General features: G+C 48.0%; 1 protein-coding gene across 9 annotated transcripts in view; it reads right to left on the bottom strand.

Moving 5' to 3' along the window:
- Nucleotides 1–868: 868 nt before the first annotated feature.
- Nucleotides 869–21302, bottom strand: part of LOC311323982 (neuroligin-3-like) — a gene marked incomplete at both ends in the record, with an annotated part of 198643 nt that continues 178209 nt past the window's right edge. For all 9 annotated transcript variants that reach the window (XM_084456325.1, XM_084456326.1, XM_084456331.1 and 6 more), the window contains 3 exons: nucleotides 869–1492; nucleotides 1750–1984; nucleotides 17434–18125. In XM_084456325.1, coding sequence (XP_084312451.1) covers nucleotides 869–1492; nucleotides 1750–1984; nucleotides 17434–18125 — 1551 coding nt within the window. The remainder of the gene's footprint in view (nucleotides 1493–1749; nucleotides 1985–17433; nucleotides 18126–21302) is intronic.

The raw sequence follows: 21302 nt of genomic DNA, 5'->3' as shown, positions 1-21302 counted from the left end.
TGAACAAAACAATCACAGTAACATAGTCTTTATTTCTGCGGTCTCATTGTCTGGCAGTCTGTTGTTCCAGACAAATCATCTACTGGAGCTAGAAAAGAGAACGGAATCTGTGTGTGGTTGTTGTTCGGGGAATGCAACAGAACAAAAACAAACAAAAAAAGAGTTGTCAGAAAGTGTGGTTTTAAAACCTCTCAGCTGTTCGTCTCAGCCTCTGTTCTCGCAGTCCTGTCAAGCATGTCACTCATTCTCCTAGCAACAGTTTTGACAGCATGTCACTCACTCTCCTAGAAACGGTCTTGACAGCATGTCACTCAATCTCCTAGCAACAGTCCTGTCAGCATGTCAACCACTCCCCTATAAACATGATGACAGAAATAACAGGAACAGCTTTTGTAAGGCATTGAAACGTAAAAACGATAAAGAGAGCTCTGTGGGCATTTGTGTGTAGACCACAGTTCCAGACGAGTTCCTGGGAGGTCAGAGGCGGGAAATCAAACGCTCTTCTCTTTGTTCCTGTTATGAGGCGTTGACTAAAACTCCCCTAGTAATCAGTCTGCTTAAAAAGGCTTTTAAAATGATTATTAGAAAAGAACTCTGCAGAGAAAGCCATCCCCAAGTCCGGGGAGGGTGGAGTCTGCAGTCGGGATTTGGCAGCTCTGCACAACTTGACATCCACGGAGAGCTCTGAGCAACTCTCCTCCTGCTGTAGGAAAAGTCTGGTGAAATCTGTTCACTTCACAACCCCCCCCCCCCCCCCCTCACCCACCCACCTCCCAAAGCTCATCCCTGTCCCTCCATCCCTGTGATAATTATAAAACAGAATCCTCTCCTACCTCCTCCACCTCCTCCTCCTCCGGCCTCAGTAAAGCTATACCCTGGTTGTGGAGTGAGAGTGGGGCAGGCCTGTGGAGTTGAAGCCAGCGGTGAAGGTGTTGTAGGGGTGCAGGTTGGGCATGCCCACCAGTGAGTTGGGGATCATGGTGATGGTGTTGGGGGTCATCAGGGGGATGTCGTCCGGAGACCGCCGCAGAGTGATGGTGTAGTCGGGCAGCGACGCCAGCCTCAGGGCTCCGCCCCCTCCGGCGTCGCCGCCGCCCGCCTCGCACTCGTGGCGGCTCTGGTTCATCTGCAGCGTCATGATCTCCTCCTCCACGGAGCCGCCGTGATGGCCGATGTCGTTGGACGCCGTCTGGCGCTGGGGGCTGGGTGGACCGCCGCCGAGGCCCTGCCGCCGCTTGTCCTTGCGGTAGTAGAGCGCGGCGAAGGCCAGCACGTTGAGGAAGAGGAGGGAGGCGCCCACGGCGATGGTGACGCTGAGCTCAGTGGAGTAGTCCCGGGGGTTCTCCACCACCAGGGGCCCCGCTCCCTCGTCTTCACCCCAGGGCTCCGTGTTGTCGCTGTTGTAGGCGGGGGACATGGGCGGGCGCTTGGTGTTGAAGGGCCCTCCCCTCTTGGTGGCCAGGGAGGTCTGGGTGGTGTCTGGAGGGGGCACCTGGGAAAGACATACACAGATCACAATACAATCCTTTCCATGCTCAAATGGACAATACAGTTGCTCATTGTCAATTCGAGGATGGAAATATGTCTTTGCATAAAAAAAGACTAAAAAAATTAAATCAATGGATCTATAATGACTTCAGCAATAATGTGGGAGCACCATGCTTACATTACTGTATATACAGTACAACAGAGACACGACAAGAGCCACACAGAGGTCAAGCCCAGCTCACGGAGCACAGCGCCTCCTACCTTGGTGGTGGTGGAGGTGTAGTGGAACATGTCGTGGAGGTTGTACAGGTGAGGCACCAGGTGCTTCCAGAACGCCACCTTGGTGGCCCGGTAGTGGTCCCTGACCCGGGGTTTGAGGCCGATGTGCAGGTACAGCTGGTCCTGGGGGTTGTACTTGGACCACGCCACCTCCTCGAAGCGGTTGGCCTTGGTGTGGATGAACTTGGTATCCTGGGGGACCGGTTTGTTGGGGTCCCTGAGAGGGAGAGGGGAGGGGAAGGGGGGAGGCAGAGAGAGACGGTGACGTTAATCATTAACGCCAAGACAATTGGCTAACCCCTGACTGTGCGTGTGCGTGCGTGTGTGCGCGTGTGTGTGCGCGTGTGCTTGAATCAATGTGTTTGTAAGTGTGTGTGAGTTTCTAACTGCTTGTGCTTGTAAATGTGTCTATGTGTGTCTGTGAGGCAGGGTGCAGTACCAGTCCTACCCTACAGGGATCAGTGTTTCTCTACCCAGCGTGTCTCCAGCATCTAACCCTCAGAGGGACCGCACATTCAATTACAGTGGGCCTATTGATTTATTGGCTCTGTTAACATAATCTTCTCCAGTCACACCTCTCCTTGTTGTCGAGTGGCGGAACAATGTGGGGGTGCGAGTCTGAACACAACTCCACTGATCTGCATAATATTCAGCGTGCTCGAAAATCACCTCCGCGCTGCAGTTTTCCAAATAATATGGAACTGCAGCGCAGACATGATTTCTAGAACAAGCTGAATAGAGCAGCGGGCGTGGGAGAGCACATCAGAGAGAAGCATCCAAGTCCTGCCGCAACTACGTATCGAGCTACACTGAGGCAGGGTAGAAGAGCAGTGCTTTCAATGTCATGCAGCCTCGCTGGGTGAGTATGAGAGGAAAGCTGGCGGCAGCCGGGGTTTGAAATTCAGTTAGGGATTTGGGGATGTGGAAGCTCCAGTTTTTTGGGGGCTGCGGGTTGGCAGAACGCTGTAGTCTACGCGCTACACAGAATTAAAATGCCGCAGAGGAAGAATTCACACTATATCCTTTTTTTCCTACTTGTTTGTGTGCTGTCGATTTTCTCCTCAACTTCTGCGAGGAGAGAGAGAGAGAGAGAGAGAGAGAGAGAGAGAGAGAGAGAGAGAGAGAGAGAGAGAGAGAGAGAGAGAGAAGGCAGATGTGTGGAGACAGCAGTGGTTAAGGCCCAGGGCAGGCCAGGTTCTGGTGTCAGCAGGCTAGCCTGTAAATAAGCTCCTCTATAAGGCCAGTAATGATTCCAGATGGATATTGGCAGGTGGACTATGATGGCTCTGTAGCTGCATATCAGTAATTAGGTTTGAAGGCGGCGGAGGTAAGGTCATATTGATCTCTGCTCCCTAGAGAAGAGGACGATAGCCAGGGACACTTCTCTCTCTCCCTCCCTCCCTCTCTCCCTCCCTCCTTCCTATCCCTCTCTACCCCCCCCCCCTCCTCACCCCAGAACCAGCCTGAAAAACAGCAACAAAGAGCACTATATATCTACAGGGCAATTTTAAAGGAGATCTTAACAAACAGATCTGTTGCATGTTAATAATGAGTGAAGAGCTTGCTATGGTGCTGAGAGGAAGTGAGATACATACATATTAAACGGTTGCTGGCTGACTGGCTGGATGGATGGCTGATAGGCTGGCTAACTGAAAGGCTGATAGGCTGATAGGCTGGCTGAGAGGCTGAAGTGCTGGCTGAGAGGCTGGCTGAGAGGCTGAGAGGCTGGCTGAGAGGCTGAGAGGCTGGCTGATAGGCTGGCTGAGAGGCTGAAGTGCTGACTGAGAGGCTGGCTGGCTGAGAGGCTGGCTGAGAGGCTGAAGTGCTGACTGAGAGGCTGGCTGGCTGAGAGGCTGGCTGAGAGGCTGAAGTGCTGACTGAGAGGCTTGCTGAGAGGCTGGCTGAGAGTCTGAGAGGCTGGCTGAGAGGCTGAGATGCTGGCTGATAGGCTGGCTGAGAGGCTGGCTGGCTGAGAGGCTGGCTGAGAGGCTGAGAGGCTGGCTGAGAGGCTGATGTGCTGACTGAGATGATGGCTGATAGGCTGGCTGACTGAAAGGCTGAGAGGCTGATAGGCTGTCTTAGAGGCTGAGAGGCCGGCTGGCTGAGAGGCTGGTAGACTGGCTGGCTCACTGCAAGTGAAGATGAATAATTTAGGGAACACAAAGAAATCAATGTGGCATCTTTAGTTAATTTGATTTGCCGCATTAGAGAACAACGGTGTGCCTTATCTAATTACACACATATGCTTGGCTAATAGTTGCAATGTCGATGGTAAACAGACTGCATTCTTCCCAACCGACCAGATACTGCTGCCTGAAATGCTGCCATAACCTTTAGATAGATGTGTGTGTGTGTGTGTGTGTGTGTATCTGTATGTGTGTGTGTGTGTGTGTGTATGTGTGTGTGTGTGAGAGAGAGAGAGAGAGAAAGAGAGAGAGAGAGAGAGAGAGAGAGAGAGAGAGAGAGAGAGAGAGAGAGAATATGTGTGAGTGTGTGTGTCAGGCATCTGTGTTGGGTAGGGGAGTGTGACCCACAGTGTGTGTAATGTGTTTGTGTGATGCTACAACTTGTGCTTGGCTGATGGTGTGTGTAATGTGTGCGTGATGCTTTGATGCGTGCTTGTCTGACAGTGAGTGGTGTGGGTATTGTATTGTATTGTATTGTATTGTATTGTATTGTGTGTAGCTATTTTGTTGTGTATAGCTATTGCATTGTGTGTGTGTGTGTGTGTGTGTGTGTGTGTGTGTGTGTGCGGGAAAGTGTGCATGCTTGTGTGAGTGCGAGCGTGTATGCGCGTGTATGTAGTCATTGTTGTGTGTATGCATTGTACTTAGTCTATTGTATTGTGTGCTGTAGGTAGACATGTAATTTATTCAGCTTCTTCTGTTTGAGCTCACTGTGCAGATACAGGGTTACAGAGAAGGCAACGACACTTTTAATATGACAGCATATTGACCTCGCTGTCTCTCTAATAAATTGAGCACTGCACTACAGCATATGCCGTGGTGTGATGTGTGTGTGTGTGTGGGTGTGTGTGTGTGTGTGTGTGTGTCTCCAGTGTCCGCCCTAGCAGAGCTGTTTGTGCTGCTGGGTTGTGGGTGTAGCCCTGCATTAGCTGATAGCCTTCCTCCTACCTGGCCTTAATCCAGATGGAGGTGGGTGGTGGTGCCGTGGACACACACACACACACACACACACACACACACACACACACACACACACACACACACACACACGGGGCCCAGGCAGGGTAGAGCAGAGAGGGATTATTGCAGTCATAAAAACGGGCGTTTTAATGGGCTTTCAGATTTGCTGTGATGTGTTCATATGGCAGGGGCACTAAGACCTCCTGTTAACTCCTCCCTCTCTTCCATCTGTTAACTCCTCCCTCTCTTCCATCTGTTAACTCCTCCCTCTCTTCCATCTGTTAACTCCTCCCTCTCTTCCATCTGTTAACTCCTCCCTCTCTTACAGCTGTGAACCCCTCCCTCTCTTCTGCTGTTAACTCCTCCCTCTCTTCTGCTGTTAACCCCTCCCTCTCTTCCAGCTGTTAACTCCTCCCTCTCTTCCAGCTGTTAACCCCTCCCTCTCTTCCTCCTGTTAACTCCTCCCTCTCTTCCTCCTGTTAGCCCCTCCCTCTCTTCGATCTGTTAACTCCTCCCTCTCTTACAGCTGTTAACCCCTTCCTCTCTTCCTCCTGTTAACCCCTCCCTCTCTTCTGCTGTTAACCCCTCCCTCTCTTCCATCTGTTAACTCCTCCCTCTCTTCCTCCTGTTAACTCCTCCCTCTCTTCCTCCTGTTAACTCCTCCCTCTCTTCCTCCTGTTAGCCCCTCCCTCTCTTCCTCCCCTCCCTCTCTTCCTGCTAACTCCTCCCCCTCTTCCTCCTGTTAACTCCTCCCTCTCTTCCTCCTGTTAGCCCCTCCCTCTCTTCCTCCCCTCCCTCTCTTTCTGCTTATGGCGCGTTCCAGGCAACCCGTAACTCGTGTTTTTCCTACCTCCTACACGTGAAAATGCTCTGGAATGGCAGTCAAACCCGTAACTTCCCACCCGGCAACTGGGAGTACATCGATCTGTACGAGTTCACGGGTGGGAAGTTACGGGTTTGAAAGCCATTCCAGAGCATTTTCACGTGTAGGAGGTAGGAAAAACACGAGTTACGGGTTGCCTGGAACGCGGCATAACCTCTCCCTCTCTTCCTCCTGTTAACTCCTCCCTCTCTTCCATCTGTTAACCCTTCCCTCTCTTCCTCCCCTCCCTCTCTTCTCTTCTCCCCCTCTTCTGTGTGTGTGAGAGAGAGAGAGAGAGAGAGAGAGAGAGAGAAAGGGAGAGAGAGAGAAAGGGAGAGAGAGAGATGACAGAGTGTGAGACAGCTTTTGTGTTTATATGTGTGTGTGTGTGTGTGTGTGTGTGAGAGAGAGAGAGACAGAGAGAGGTGAGAGTGGTGTCGAACTGCCAGGAATCTGAGTGCGACCCTTAATCACCAACTGTCATTCTTGGAACATATCACATACATTACACGCTCTTGCAGATTCCTGCTCTACAGCATCAGCAGGATTCGTCCTTTCCTCACTAATGAAACGGTGCAGGTGCTCATCCAGGCCCTTATCATCTCCCGCCTGGACTAATGCAACTCGCTCCTCGCTGAGGCCATGTCATCTGCCATTAAACCCCTGGAACTTGTCTAGAAAGCTGCAGCTCGCCTGGTGTTCAACCACCCCAAGTTCTCCCACACAACTTCCCTTCTCCGTTTTCTACACTGGCTGCCTGAAGCTGCTCACATCCAGTTTAAGACTCTGGCGCTAGCCTACAGGACAATGAAAGAAACAGCTCCTTCCTACCTCCAGGCCATGGTCAAACCCTACACCCCCTCCCGACCTCAGGGCGACTGGTTGCCCCGTCACTCCGAGGCTCCTGCGGTCGATCGACACGGTCACGGCTCTTCTCTGTCCTGACCCCACAGTGGTGGAATGAACTGCCCACTGACGTCAGGACAGCAGAGTCGCTGCCCATCTTTCGCCACAGGCTCAAAACCCACCTTTTCAAGAAGTACTACCAGGATCCTTAAGCACCTATTGCATGTTATTTTGCTACTCTTGCACTTTGCTTGCTTGCTTTAGCACTAGCAGATTGTGCTCTTAGTCACTTGCTTAGAGGGGAGATGTACTACAGAGCTGAGAGTTCTGTAGAAGTACACCAACTGCCTGTTAAATGTAATTACTGTAAGTTGCTTTGGATAAAAGCATCTGTGCTAAATGACTGTAATGCAATGTAACATGAGAGCGTGAGTTGAACGTACGTGTGTGTGTGTGGTTGTGTGTGTGTGTGTGGTTGTGTCGAGTGTACTGTATACAGTGCACTGTGAAGGGCCTGCAGCAGTCTGGGTAGATCAGTGTATCTCAGCCGTCCCGGTGGAGGTGTCATACTCCAGCTGAACACGGGACACACTGCACCAACGCTCCGCCCTATCAGACACAACACTCTACACTCTTTATAATACACCTGATGTCCTCTGGCTGATCTTGGCCACTGATACCAACGTGCAAATGACGCAGGAGCGCGTGTGTGTGTGTGTGTGTGGGGGGGGGGGGGGGGGGGGGGGGGGGGTAGGGGGGTTGGAAGGTCCTAGAGGGCACAGCTGTACGACCACCTCTTATTATGGACACTATTGATTGGCTGGATTATGTGAGTGACAGCCAACACACACACACACACACACACACACACACACACACACACACAAGAGCAATGGACTTACCCTAACCCAATAGACTGGAGGAAGCAGGTCTGAGCCAACGAGAGGAAGAGGGATCAAGGGAGATCCCTGGAGAGAGGAAGAAGGGGGATGAGGGCAGAGAGGATGAGAGGTGGAGAGGGGGGATGAGTGATGCAATTAGTGGAAAGCTGTGGTGAAGAGGTCAGGCAACTGTGTAGAGGTCAAACGGCATTCTGGGAGCGTAGCGGCTGATGTCATCATTAACCCTCAGACCACACGGACAAACACAGCCTTGTGGGGATTCATCCTGGCACGGTGCCACAGGGTTTAGAGTCCCTAACCCGAAACCCGAGTCTGAATGTGTCCTGTTTAGCTCCTTGTCTCTGTCTGTGAACAACAGATCATACTATGCTGCATGTTTACGTCTGGATAACAACATTTTACATTTGATGTAAGGTTTCTCATGAGAGAGAGAGAGAGAAGGAGAGAGAGAACAAAGGAGAAAGAGAGAGAGAGAAGAGATGGTGTGTGTTGTGTAACAGTGTTTGGTTTGTAAACAAATCAATACTGCATGTTTACTTCTGAAAAAAAAAAGTAAAGTTCCTCATTAAATTGAGAGAAGGAGAGAGAAAGAAAGAGAGTGAGAGATACAGACAGATGGAGAGAGAGAGAGAGAGAGAGAGAAAGAGAAGAGAGAGAGATGGTGTGTTGTGGAACAGTGTCTGTCCAGACCCAGTACATTGTGGTCTCTGAAGGCTGGAGAGTAAATGAGAACCCAACTACACAAGAACCACAGGAAGTAGCTGAAGAAATGCTCATGCACCAACTGTGCTTGATTATAACCGAGTAGACGCTGGCTGCTGTGACTGTGAATAGGCAGGATGGACCGCCTGTCACGCGCCATCAGTCTGAGATCAAGTCTGCCAGGATGTTGAAGGTCAAAGTGAGTCAGCGCTTTACTGGATTAGGGTTAGGGTTTTACTGTGTTATGGCACCGCCTCCACACACAACCTCCTCCGCTCCTCCGAGCTCGCCGGTGGACTCACGACGCAATACGCGCCGGTCCAGCTCTGCCTAGCGCCGTTCGGGGTCTCCCGAATCCCCACCTCCCCACTTCAGAGTTGGGGTGCCTTCGCGCTCTTCATCCCCGGAAAGCAATCCTGAGACGCCCAGCACCTCGGCATGCACATGATGTTCGCTCTGTCGCCACAGGTGAAGGCAATCGTGGTGATTAGTGAACGAGCTTACGGCTGAATGCTACGCACCGGGTCCCAATCATCATCATCTTCGCCTACCTTCAAGAACCCTGGTTTTCTCCACGCTCATCGCCAGATCTTCTCATAGAACTCATGTGGTGAGTATCTAGCCAGTGTAGCCAACTCTGATTGCCGTTCGTATCTCTGTTGTGCTTTTTGACCCCTTGTGTTTTATAGTTCTCTTATCCCGTTTTTGTCTTTCCGTTTTCTCCCGTCAGACCCAGTGTGCATTGCTCGGCTTGCCTGCTATCACCACCCCTGGACTGAAACACGGATTCCCTGACACCCCTTCTGGATATCGACCTTTGATTACGGATATTTGGACATTGTTTGTTGATCGCCTGACCCCTGCTCCGATTATCGTTTTTGACCTTGCCTGCTACGCTTCGGTATTAAACTACCCTTCGGGCTTTGCATTTTTTCTCTGCTTCCTGTGTCATCGATTAGGTCCAGTTTCAACCCGGTCATAACATTACCGGGCTTCCTCTACCCTCCAGCCTCTGTCCATTCTTATTCATATAATGTGTGTTCTCATCCCTTGAAGAATGATAACAGCCTTAAAATAGGGAGACTAGAATACCTGAACAGACCCATTGCATATCATATCAGCACATTCTGATTCTAGAGCGTTGAGTGAAGAAGGCCACCAGTGGGCTAGTGATGAAGCTATTGACCTAGTTCCTCTCAGTTTCAATTAGTGGGCCTATTTAGCCTCTTAATGTCTGTCATGTCCCCCTGATGTATAATGATCTGATATATCAACTTAACTCAACTAAAATGTTATTTATAAACTAAAATGTTATTTATAAAGCACATTTAAAACAACTGAGGTTGACCAAAGTGCTGTACAGCTCCAGAGCAACAAACACACAGCACGCAACAGAACACGACAATACACCATACACAATAAGCAATATTAAAATACAGTACAATACAGGGGCCATCGGGTGTCCAGCTCAAACTGAGTTGAAGGCCTGGGAGAACACGTGGGTCTTTAAAGAAGACTGACAAATCTCTACGGTCTGGGCAGACCTACTGTAATGTTCCAGGGCAGACTGTTCCAGAGCCTAGGGGCTGCCGCCCCAAAGGCTCGGTCACCTCTAGTCTTCAGCCGAGTCTTTGGGACAGCAGGTAACAGCTGATTAGAGGATCTCAGCTCTCTAGCTGGGGCATGAAAGTGCAGGAGTTCAGCAAGATACTGAGGTGCCAGTCCATTTAGAGCTTTAAAAACAAACAACTAAATCTTGAAATAAATTCTAAAACGCACTGGGAGCCAGTGGAGCGAGGATTGGGGTGATGTGGTCGCGCTTTCACTTGCCAGTAAGGAGACGGGCTGCTGCATTCTGCATAAGCTGCAGGTGACACATCAATGACTGGTCAATGCCGACATAGAAAGAATTACAATAATCAAGACGAGTGTTGATAAAAGCATGTATTACTCTCTCTAAGTCTTTGGGGGAGAGATAGCCCTTTACCTTGGCAAGAAGCCTTAGTTGGAAGAAGCTGGTTCTTATGACAGAGCTAACCTTTGCACAATGTAAAAGTACTGTCAAAGGTCAACCTGAGATTTTTGACTGAAGAACGGATATTTGGGAGAAGGGGTCCAACAAACCAGTGGTACAGTCTGAGGGGTTATGACCAAACATAATGATCTCAGTCTTATTTTCATTAAGATTTAAAATGTCCATGTTCATCCAGGATTCAACATCTTGTAGACAGTCCAGCAGTGGTTGTACGGAGTCCTTGCCTTTTGATGTCAGGGGCAGACAGATCTGTACATCATCCGCAAAACAGTGGAAAGATATGTTATATTTCCTAAGAATTGACCCCAGGGGCAGCATGCAAATCTAAAAAAGAATAGGGCCCAAAATGGATCCTTGAGGGACCCCGGAGGTGAGAGGAGCTGTGGATGAGGAGAACTCTCCCAGGTGGACAGAGAAGCTCTGATCAGTCAGGTAGGACTGGAACCATTAAAGGGCAGTACCTGAGATGCCTACACAGTGTTCTAGACTTGATAATAAAATCCTGTGGTCCACAGTATCGAAAGCAAAGCACCAATTAGGTCAAGGAGCACCAGAACAGCAGAGTTACCTGAATCAACAGTTAAAGGTGTATGTTATATGTGGATTCAAATAAACATTTTTTCAAAAATAATACATCCATAGGGCTTTGCGAAGGCTGCAGAGTAAAAGTATTGATTTTCCATAAAGAATTATATTTTGTCTGAAATTATTACATTATGAAATTTTGACGGCCTGACAATGACACTCTGTTGATATCATACCAGCCAATAGTATTACAGTGTTGGTACTGCGTGCTGGGTTGCCAGGTACTATTCTAGCTTCACCACTGTGAGATTAGCAGTAGCCAGCTAACGTTATACTTCCATGAATTAGCAGCATTATAGATGTTGGTTAGCATCAAGTGTGGGTGCGACTCTAAAACAGCAGCTTCTCCGTCCACTTTTCTCCGCTCACTTTTTTCAGCTAAACGTTTGGTAAAATGGCAGAGTTTTGTCGTCCGGCTTCTCCGCACGAGCCCCCGGCGAACCGTGCGATACGAATCTCAAAAGCTCAGTGACCGAAGAAGGAGCAAAAGTCGGATAAATATCGGGCCAGCCTTTGCTCGTTGGACGGAGTTTATGGAGTTTCATGGGATAAAGTCGCATGGTGACATGGCTACTTTTCTACTAGACCGGTAAGCTAGCTAACTAGCTATCGTTATCTTTCTTGGAATCTGCATAGCCAGACCTAACGTTATCTCCACACTACAGCATCTAACGTAACTTATTACATGGCACTCTGAAATACTTGATTGTGATTACTGATTAGTGTAACGTTATGTTCCTCTTGGAGTGAAGATCTTATCACAGTATGACTGAAACTGTGCATTCTATGGCATTTTGGCAACCAATATGTTGTGTTGTTGCAGTTCTTATCTTTAGACACTAAATGGGGGAAATAATCCACATACATCATATTATACCTTTAACATGAGATCATTGAGCACTTTCAAAGGGGCTATTTCAGTGCTGTGGCGTTGTCTAAAACCAGACTGGAACATTAACGAATACCATGGGCAACAAGAAATGATTGCCGCTAAATAAAAACCACTTTCTCCAAGACTTTAGACAGAAAGGGCAACTGTAAGCCTAAAATTAGACAGAACAGAAGGGTCTAAGTTTTTATTTTTGATAAGGGGGAGATAAGGAGCAGAGGGTTCAGGCCCGGGGGCAACATGCATGGGAGCAGCTGGCCTTAGAGCAGACAATTTTTAAATAAAACATTTAAGAAAATTCTCACAGAGTGGGCAATGGCACCAAGGGAGAGTTATCACTTGGGTTCACAAGGGAGATTAAAATATTGAAGTACCTGAGGCTTGTGACTATTATTGAAGACAAGATTATATATATATATATATATATATACACTCAATTTTGGCAGCTTTAACGGTTCTCTGGTAGACTGAAAAACATTCACAAAGAATTTCAAGAGAGACTTGGAGCTTATCCTTTTTCCACTTTCTCTCAGCACGGTGATAAGAATGTCTCAGAGCACGTGTGGAGTCATTTAACCATGGCCCAGAATGAGCTTTAGTGCGTTTAGATCCAAAAGGGGCAACAAAGTCCAAAATATTCGTACATGTAGAATTAAAAATAATTACAAGCTCCTCAGAACTGATAGCGTGATTGCCATCCAGTGAGCATGACAATTCATTAAACATGAGTAAAAACTGCGATGCAGTCTTGAGGGTTTTTAGCATTCAGGCGGCGTGTGGAAACACAGGTTTTTACCGTCGAACAGGGGATATAGGCAGTGAATACAACAGGCAGATGGTCGGAAATGCATGCATGATTTCATTTACACACACACGGATAAACCATATGATAAGACAAGGTCTAAGGTGTGCCCTTTCTCATGAGTCGGCCTTTCTCATGAGTCGATCCGGTTACAGATTGAATGAGATTAAAAGAGGCGATAAGATTTACGAAATCATTGACCAGGGGTTTAGATTCACAGCAGACATGGACATTGAAATCACCAGAAATTAAAAGGTCGTCATACTTAACAGTAACCCCAGACAGAAAATCTGGAAAATCCTGAATAAAGTCCTTATTAATTTTCAGAGGACGATACACAACTGCAAACAGAACAGGAGAGGACAGGTTCAGTTCAAACAGTTGCAGCTCAAAGCTGGGATAAGTGTCAAATGGAGTTTGACGACACTGAAAGGTAGATTTGAACACAGAGGCTCTACCCCCACCTCTGCCAGTGTCCCAGGGGAGTTGAAGAACGAACAGTCAGGAGGAAGAAGTTCAGAAAACAGTGCACACTCGCCAGCCCGAACCCACGTCTCCGTCAGAAGCAAAATATCCAGTTCACGAAAAGTGAAAAAGTCATTAAGCAAGAATGTTTTGTTTACCAGTGACCTAGCGTTTAGCAGCGCTGATGTAGTTCTTCACTAGCCGATGGCACGGCGTGTCTCAGCGGCCGAAGGAAAGCATGTCCAACACCGTCTCTGCGGGCCCAGCAGGCAGCGTCGGTGCCAGAGCTGCGTCACCAGGCCCGGGAGGGCAGGTGAAGTGAGGCGCGTCAGTCGCAGGCGGATCAGGCGCTGTCCTCAGGCTGGGAGGAGAGGGAGCAGTGGGAACCATCAGCGGTGTGGAACACAGGCCAGACGGTGTCAGCTGGCCGGTAACAGGAAGAGCCAACCCTGTCACCTGCGGCAGCAGCTCGGGGTTGATAGGACGGATCCATCGGCCCCTGGAGTACAATGAGCCTCGGACTGGGAAGTAGGATCCCTCACAGAGGAGGCCACGATCAGCCACGTGCAAGGAAGCCAGCAGGTCAGCCTTGAGTCTCACAAGCACGCCACCCTGCTTTCCTCGTCTTCTGAAACTTTTTTTCTGGGAAAAAGCATAGGGGGGTGTGCCGCAGGTGTGCGGGAATGTCCGAAAGCACAGGAGGGAGACTTGCAGGTTCACCCAAACAGTGCTTTGATTGCAACAACATCTCACCAGCAGCTCTGATGTTTAGGAGAGCTTGGCGATCATAAACTAGGAGAGTAGAGACAGTCCGACAGCAACAAACACAGAGAAACAGAGCAACAGCAAACAGTATGCTGAGCAGACGGGGCGGGCGGCTTGCCAACACAGGCGCCTTACATAAATTACTAGTTTAATGCTTTGAAAGCACAGCAATTGCAATGCCAATCTGGCTATTAAAATGTAATTTCTCCAAGATTTTGATAATGTCTGGTTTAAGACACGGCCTTTTCCAGTTTTATATCCCAATACAGATCCTGATCATTTTGTGGGTCAAACAGATCCAGAAACATATAGAGATATACTGATGTCCCTGCACACCCCTAGTCTTAATGTCAGAGGACTGACAGAGCAGTACAATAAAATACAGACGAGTCCAGAACAGGAGATGTGAGATTTGATCAGTACTCCTCTAATAACCAGGATGGTCTGATTACCTTACAGCTGCTAGAAAGTGATTACCAGCAGTCTTTATACAAGAGGAGCTGCTTGGGTGGGTGGGGGCGCGATCGTGCGCTGGAGGGTGGGGGGGCTGGTGAGGAAGAGGGCATCACAGAGGGAGAGAGGGAGTCACAGGGGGCACCAGTGATGGACTGAGCAGAGGAAGAGGGATCAATATAGTGCCGTGGGCCAGAGTGTGATATGCCTCTCTGATAAAGCTTTGTGTCTTTGGGGCCCTGGTGTTATAGAGCACATCACATTTCCAGCCTAGGGCACACACGGAGGTGCGCACATGCACACGCGCACGCACACACACACACACACACGCACACACACACACACACACAGACACACACACACCCACGCACGCAGGGAACATTTAATCATCCTCCTATACAATAGATCCTGGTTTTAAGACTCAGATCCAGCAATACCCTGTAGAAACACTACAAAATATCTCGGTTGAAAAATGTGTTTTTCTCTGTCTCCCATCTACTGCACTGACTCCTCCAGGGTTACCCCAACCCTGACCCTCACAACAGACCTGACAGATATAGCTGCTGGAAGGATGGAGGTGCCAAAACACTCAGTTGGCTTTTCAGACACAGATTCATCCTAGACTATAACAAATGTCACAGGAGATTCTCCATTGCACACTGGAATTCAGCCCCAAAATACTAGTAAGGAAAGGAATACTAGTATTTGGATCAACACCAACCCAACCCAGCACACGCAAACAATCCCCAGAGTACTGAGATGAGAGTACAGTATGTGCACTCACCAATCAGCACCTGTACAGTTTTTATAACTTTTAGTGCGGCTATAGGCCTGGACAAAGTCTGGGGCAAACGTTGGTGTGCAAGGTCAGTGTGCAAGCGGCATACTGGGCCTGTAAGCAGGCCTACATAAAAAATTATATCCTAATAAAATAGTAAAATACCATAAATAATGACTTATGCAGAACAACAAATTACTTGTAGTTATGAATGAATACTAAAGAATAATCAGCCTAATCAGCCATGTGTGATTAGCCTAGTCATTGTACCACTACTTGCTAAAACTCAGGGCTTACAGTTCCCTGAAATCATACAATGTCCTACATTCATTCAATCATATCGGCAGTTTTGCTTTGTAAATAATTAGGTTACCTCTGTGTAATTGCTTTAAATTATAAGGACTGATGTAGACTATCTTTAGACTGATCATACTGTATTTGCTGTTGATGGTTTAACGTGATGACATATGCACCTCTGTAACTGCGTAAATTATGGTTGTCTGAAATCATACACATAAAGTAATATTTACAGGACACTATGACCGATTATAAGCTATCCAATGTATCCAACGTGCCAAGCAATCAAATTCAACTGTGACAATAGTCTGGCGCAGGTTTGGGGGGAGACCCTGCAGCACTGAATCAGGCCACTGTAATGAATTGCATTTACAGTACATAAGCACCCACTAGTCACCAGCTGTCCAGAACATACACACCCAATATTGCCCATCTGTCACCAGAACCATCTACCACATGCTCTATAGAAACCCCAGAACCATCTACCACATGCTCTATAGAAACCCCAGAACCATCTAAAACATGCTCTAGTCTATAGAAACCCCAGAACCATCTACCACATGCTCTATAGAAACCCCAGAACCATCTACCACATGCTCTATAGAAACCCCAGAACCATCTAAAACATGCTCTATAGAAACCCCAGAACCATCTACTGCATGCTCTATAGAAACCCCAGAACCATCTACCACATGCTCTATAGAAACCCCAGAACCATCTAAAACATGCTCTAGTCTATAGAAACCCCAGAACCATCTACCACATGCTCTATAGAAACCCCAGAACCATCTACCACATGCTCTAGTCTATAGAAACCCCAGAACCATCTACCACATGCTCTATAGAAACCCCAGAACCATCTACCACATGCTCTATAGAAACCCCAGAACCATCTACCACATGCTCTATAGAAACCCCAGAACCATCTAAAACATGCTCTAGTCTATAGAAACCCCAGAACCATCTACCACATGCTCTATAGAAACCCCAGAACCATCTAAAACATGCTCTATAGAAACCCCAGAACCATCTACTGCATGCTCTATAGAAACCCCAGAACCATCTACCAGATGCTCTAGTCTATAGAAACCCCAGAACCATCTACCACATGCTCTATAGAAACCCCAGAACCATCTACCACATGCTCTATAGAAACCCCAGAACCATCTACCACATGCTCTATAGAAACCCCAGAACAGATAAATATTCAGCCATATTGCACACAATATTCCAGGCACCAACAAGCAAGTGGGGAAGCTTTATTTCGTTTATAAAGACGTTTCTAAAGATCATATTACAGAGGCATGTGAAAACCACAACAAGCCCTCGCCCTATGGAAGCACAACTAGCGATTCATAAAAATAGATTGATGAAAACAACCGTTTCGCGTCATTTTTTAGAAGCTGCATTCTCGGTGCCCCGTCAGCCGCCATTACATGGATATACTTGGCTCGCGCTGGATTTTAAATTCCGTCTACAGGCCTCTGAATTACACCAAAGTTATCTCGGTGAGTCAAACGTCTTATAATATGCCGTAAATAAGGTCCAGGTTGTCGAAAAAGAGCCTACCCCTTTAACTCACACCGGTAGGAGGAAAGAAGTTGCTGAATAGCGTGGTGGGAGATGGGTACTGATGCAGAAGCCAATCAAAACTGATCCAGTGGGAGATCACTAAATTGGGTTTGATTGTGCGGTCCATACGGAGCTCTGCTCATCTCTCCCCCCCCCCTGCTCTCTCTAAATGAGCTTTTCTGCTGAGGATTTCCGATTGAATGGGTCTCGAATCCAGTCAAAGCTGGCACACATGTAAAATAGCACTCAAATCTATCTTTTAATGTCTGAAGTTATTCTGCAAATACAGTGCGCTCCCTGGCTGCATGTGACACGGCTGGTGTTCATTTTTTAAATATATTTTTTAGTGTATAGAATTGTATCTCTGTATTGGGAAATGAGCACTGATATAGTACATTTAAAATCCATTCATAACTTTTTTGTATAGTTGTATATTTCAATAATAATGTATGGATGTCACAAATCCCAAGGCACACCTGAATCATCTGCTGCATGCTGTGTAGAGCCCCTCACCGCCCTGCATGGTCTAGAACCCCCCCAGAACCCTTCACTGCATGCTCTACTCACCCGGTCTTGGCGAAGTTGGTCCAGTAGGTCATGACCACGGCGCTGAGCATGATGTCGTTCTTGGAGAAGTTGCAGGGGAACAGGTCCGAGGGTCCGATCATGGGTGCGCCGAACACGTAGGGCACCTCGTCTCCGTGCGAGGCGTCTGACCAGGCGGGCTTCATCAGGCTCTGGCAGTGGTGGTAGAAGGCATAGAAGTAGGTGGGCGAGCCGTAGCGGGCGTGGAGGTCGGCCGTCACCACAGAGGGCTCCACCCACTGGTGGTCGGTGAACAGGGCGACCAGCGTCTTCCGGCGCGTCTCCGGGTTGTCCCTGTCGGCCCAGTCCGTGTACATGAACTTGATGGTCTCCCTCAGCGTGTCTTTCCCCTCCGGGTAGCCGTACAGGCTGTCCACAAAGTCCGACACGGAGAAGTCAAAGTCGTTTCCGGAGACGCCATCCTCGGAGTCCACCACGTTCTCCACGAACCTCAGACCCTCCCCCTGGTTGACGCCCAGCATGATGTCGTAGTTGAGGAACTCGCCCTGCTCCATCAGGATCTCGGGGTCGTCCGGGATGACATCTCCGTCAATGACGGGTCCGAACGCCACATGGTAGCGAGCCGGCTGGATGTCCTGCTCCACCAGCTCTCTGAAGCTCTTCTTTCTCAGGCAGTCCACCATGTCCAGGGTGTCCAGCACGTTACAGCCCACCTGCAGAGACAGAGACAGGGACAGAGACAGAGACAGAGACAGAGACAGAGAGAGACAGAGACAGAGACAGAGAGAGACAGAGGCAGAGACAGAGGTAGTGACAGAGACAGAGACGGGGACAGAGGTAGAGAAAGAGGTAGAGACAGAGGTAGAGACAGAGAGAGACAGAGGCAGAGATAGAGGTAGAGACAGAGAGAGACAGAGAGAGACAGAGGTAGAGACAGAGAGAGACAGAGGTAGAGACAGAGAGAGACAGAGGTAGAGACAGAGGTAGAGACAGAGAGAGACAGAGGTAGAGATAGAGGTAGAGACAGAGGTAGAGACAGAGAGAGACAGAGGTAGAGACAGAGAGAGACAGAGGTAGAGACAGAGAGAGACAGAGGTAGAGACAGAGAGATAGAGACAGAGGTAGAGACAGAGAGATAGAGACAGAGGTAGAGACAGAGAGAGACAGAGGTAGAGACAGAGAGATAGAGACAGAGGTAGAGACAGGGAGAGACAGAGGTAGAGGGAGAGACAGAGGTAGAAGTAAAGACAGAGGTAGAGACAGAGAGATAGAGACAGAGGTAGAGAGAGACAAACAGAGGTAGAAACAGAGAGAGACAGAGACAGAGGTAGAGACAGGGAGAGACAGAGGTAGAGGTAGAGACAGAGGTAGAGACAGAGAGAGACAGAGACAGAGGTAGAGACAGAGGTAGAGACAGAGATAGACAGAGATAGACACAGAGGTAGAAACAGAGAGAGACAGAGACAGAGGTAGAGACAGAGAGATAGAGACAGAGGTAGAGATAGACAAACAGAGGTAGAAACAGAGAGAGACAGAGACAGAGGTAGAGACAGGGAGAGACAGAGGTAGAGAGAGACAAACAGAGGTAGAAACAGAGAGAGACAGAGACAGAGGTAGAGACAGAGAGAGACAGAGACAGAGGTAGAGACAGGGAGAGACAGAGGTAGAGGTAGAGACAGAGGTAGAGACAGAGGTAGAAGGAAAGACAGAGGTAGCAGGGATAGAGGTAGAGAGACAGATCAAATGAAATCAAACTTTATATGTATAGCACATTTCATACACAGAGGCAACACAATGCGATAGAGACTGTCAGTCAGAATTACCATCAAGGTGTACGCTGACCAAGCCCCCAGGATTCGAAATCTAAAGTGAAGGCCTATTGAACCGCGCCATCTTGGCTAGTTTTGTAGTCATTTGGCTATTTCCGGTGACTTTTGTACTTGCGCAGTTGAGCTTTTCTGTCCGACGCGCGTCCACGAAAAAGTTCACCTTTATGTGAAATGTAGACGCATGTTCTCGGCTCTCCCCGCTTTGATTTAGCAATGAAAACCGGCTTGCATATTAACCTGTTTTTGTCAAATATATCCATTGGAGAAATTATTTTTTCATCCAGGCATCTTAGTTTTAACAGGTTAAATATTACTGAACATGTTTTGTTTGCTAGTAGATGGTATTCATTCCGTTCGCGATAACGTTACTGCAGCCAGGCTAAATTCCTCCAGGGAGCCAGTGACCGGCGAGTTGAAGAGCTTCACTCCCCGCCAGCAGGAGCTTTGGCCGCTGCTACCGCATCTCGGATAACCCGCTGAGTTCGTGGCTGCTATTTCACATTCGCCCTTGATCAATCCCAATACCGATCCATGGTAATAATGAATCAATCGTTCAGATCGGCAGTGCTGCATGCATGTTACAACATCATTGTTAGCTTTATTAACATAACCATAGCCTACATTTATCTCTCTAACGTTAGGCTATCCATCTTACACCAGTCGGCCATTCGATAGCTAGAAGCGGTCAACGCCAACGTTAACTGAAAACACCCAAACTCAGTGTATCGTTTCATCTTTATACCTACACATCAACTCCTTTCCATTGTATGTGAATACATTCCTGTTATTCTAAAAATATCCCATTTCTGTCCATTCCTGGAAAAGGCAAATAATTGCTGTCAAATGATCACTCCAGTTTATCACCGTATCCCACAACCATTTCAACTATGCACAGGAGGTTGTCTTGTGGTCATTTTCATTAAAAAATGATTAGCCTGATGAGTTTGTTGTATGTATTAAGCCCTTTTTGAGCGGTGTGCTTTGACTACTCTCCTTTTTTGTGGTCATTTTCATTAACACATTTGATTAAACATCCGCACTGGCCTATGAACGGCTAAAGATTCCCCAGGCAGAACTGGTTGATGCTGCTAGGGAAAGGGATGTCTGGGGCTCCCTGCTGGAACTGCTGCCTCCGCGACCCGACCCCGGATAAGCGGATGACGATGGATGGTATTAAAAGACTTAGCCGGGACCCCGTTGATGTTAGAATTAATAGGCTACCTTTATTTGTGGTACTTGAACTTGTGTCTGCGTTTCTGGCTTGCCATCATGGATGTATTGTTCATAGGCTATGTTTATCGGATGAGATGCAGTTGTCCGGGCAGGTCAGCTAATGTGATTTACGAATGGAAATACATGCTTGGGAATATTTAGACATTTCAAACTTCCTCTGTTTAGGTGGTGCTGGGGACAGCGCAGACGGCCTGCATGGCAGTAAATTATCAAAAATGAGGCAAAATCTATCTATGAAAATAACCTCAGATTGAAACATATTTTGTGGTGAATAAGGCGATATAGGCTTAATGTGTATTTATACGGAGATAAGATTCGATTGATCAAGGGCGAATGTGAAATAGCAGCCAAGAACTCAGCGGGTTATCCGAGATGCGGTAGCAGCGGCCAAAGCTCCTGCTGGCGGGGAGTGAAGCTCTTCAACTCGCCGGTCACTGGCTCCCTGGAGGAATTTAGCCTGGCTGCAATAACGTTATCGCGAACGGAATGAATACCATCTACTAGCAAACAAAACATGTTCAGTTATATTTAACCTGTTAAAACTAAAATATCTGGATGAAAAAATAATTTCTCCAATGGATATATTTGACAAAAACAGGTTAATATGCAAGCCGGTTTTCATTGCTAAATCAAAGCCGGGAGAGCCGAGAGAGCCGGGAACGTGCGTCTACATTTCATATAAAGGTGAACTTTTTCGTGGACGCGCGTCGGACAGAAAAGCTCAACTGCGCAAGTACAAAAGTCACCGGAAAGCCAGAAAAGCACAACTGCGCATGTACAAAAGTCACCGGAAATAGTCAAATGACTACAAATTTGCCAAGATGGCGC

The sequence above is a fragment of the Borostomias antarcticus genome (genome assembly GCF_949987555.1).
Source record: "Borostomias antarcticus genome assembly, chromosome: 22".
NCBI lineage: Eukaryota > Metazoa > Chordata > Actinopteri > Stomiiformes > Stomiidae > Borostomias > Borostomias antarcticus.
This window is presented reverse-complemented; position numbering and strand designations above follow the sequence as displayed.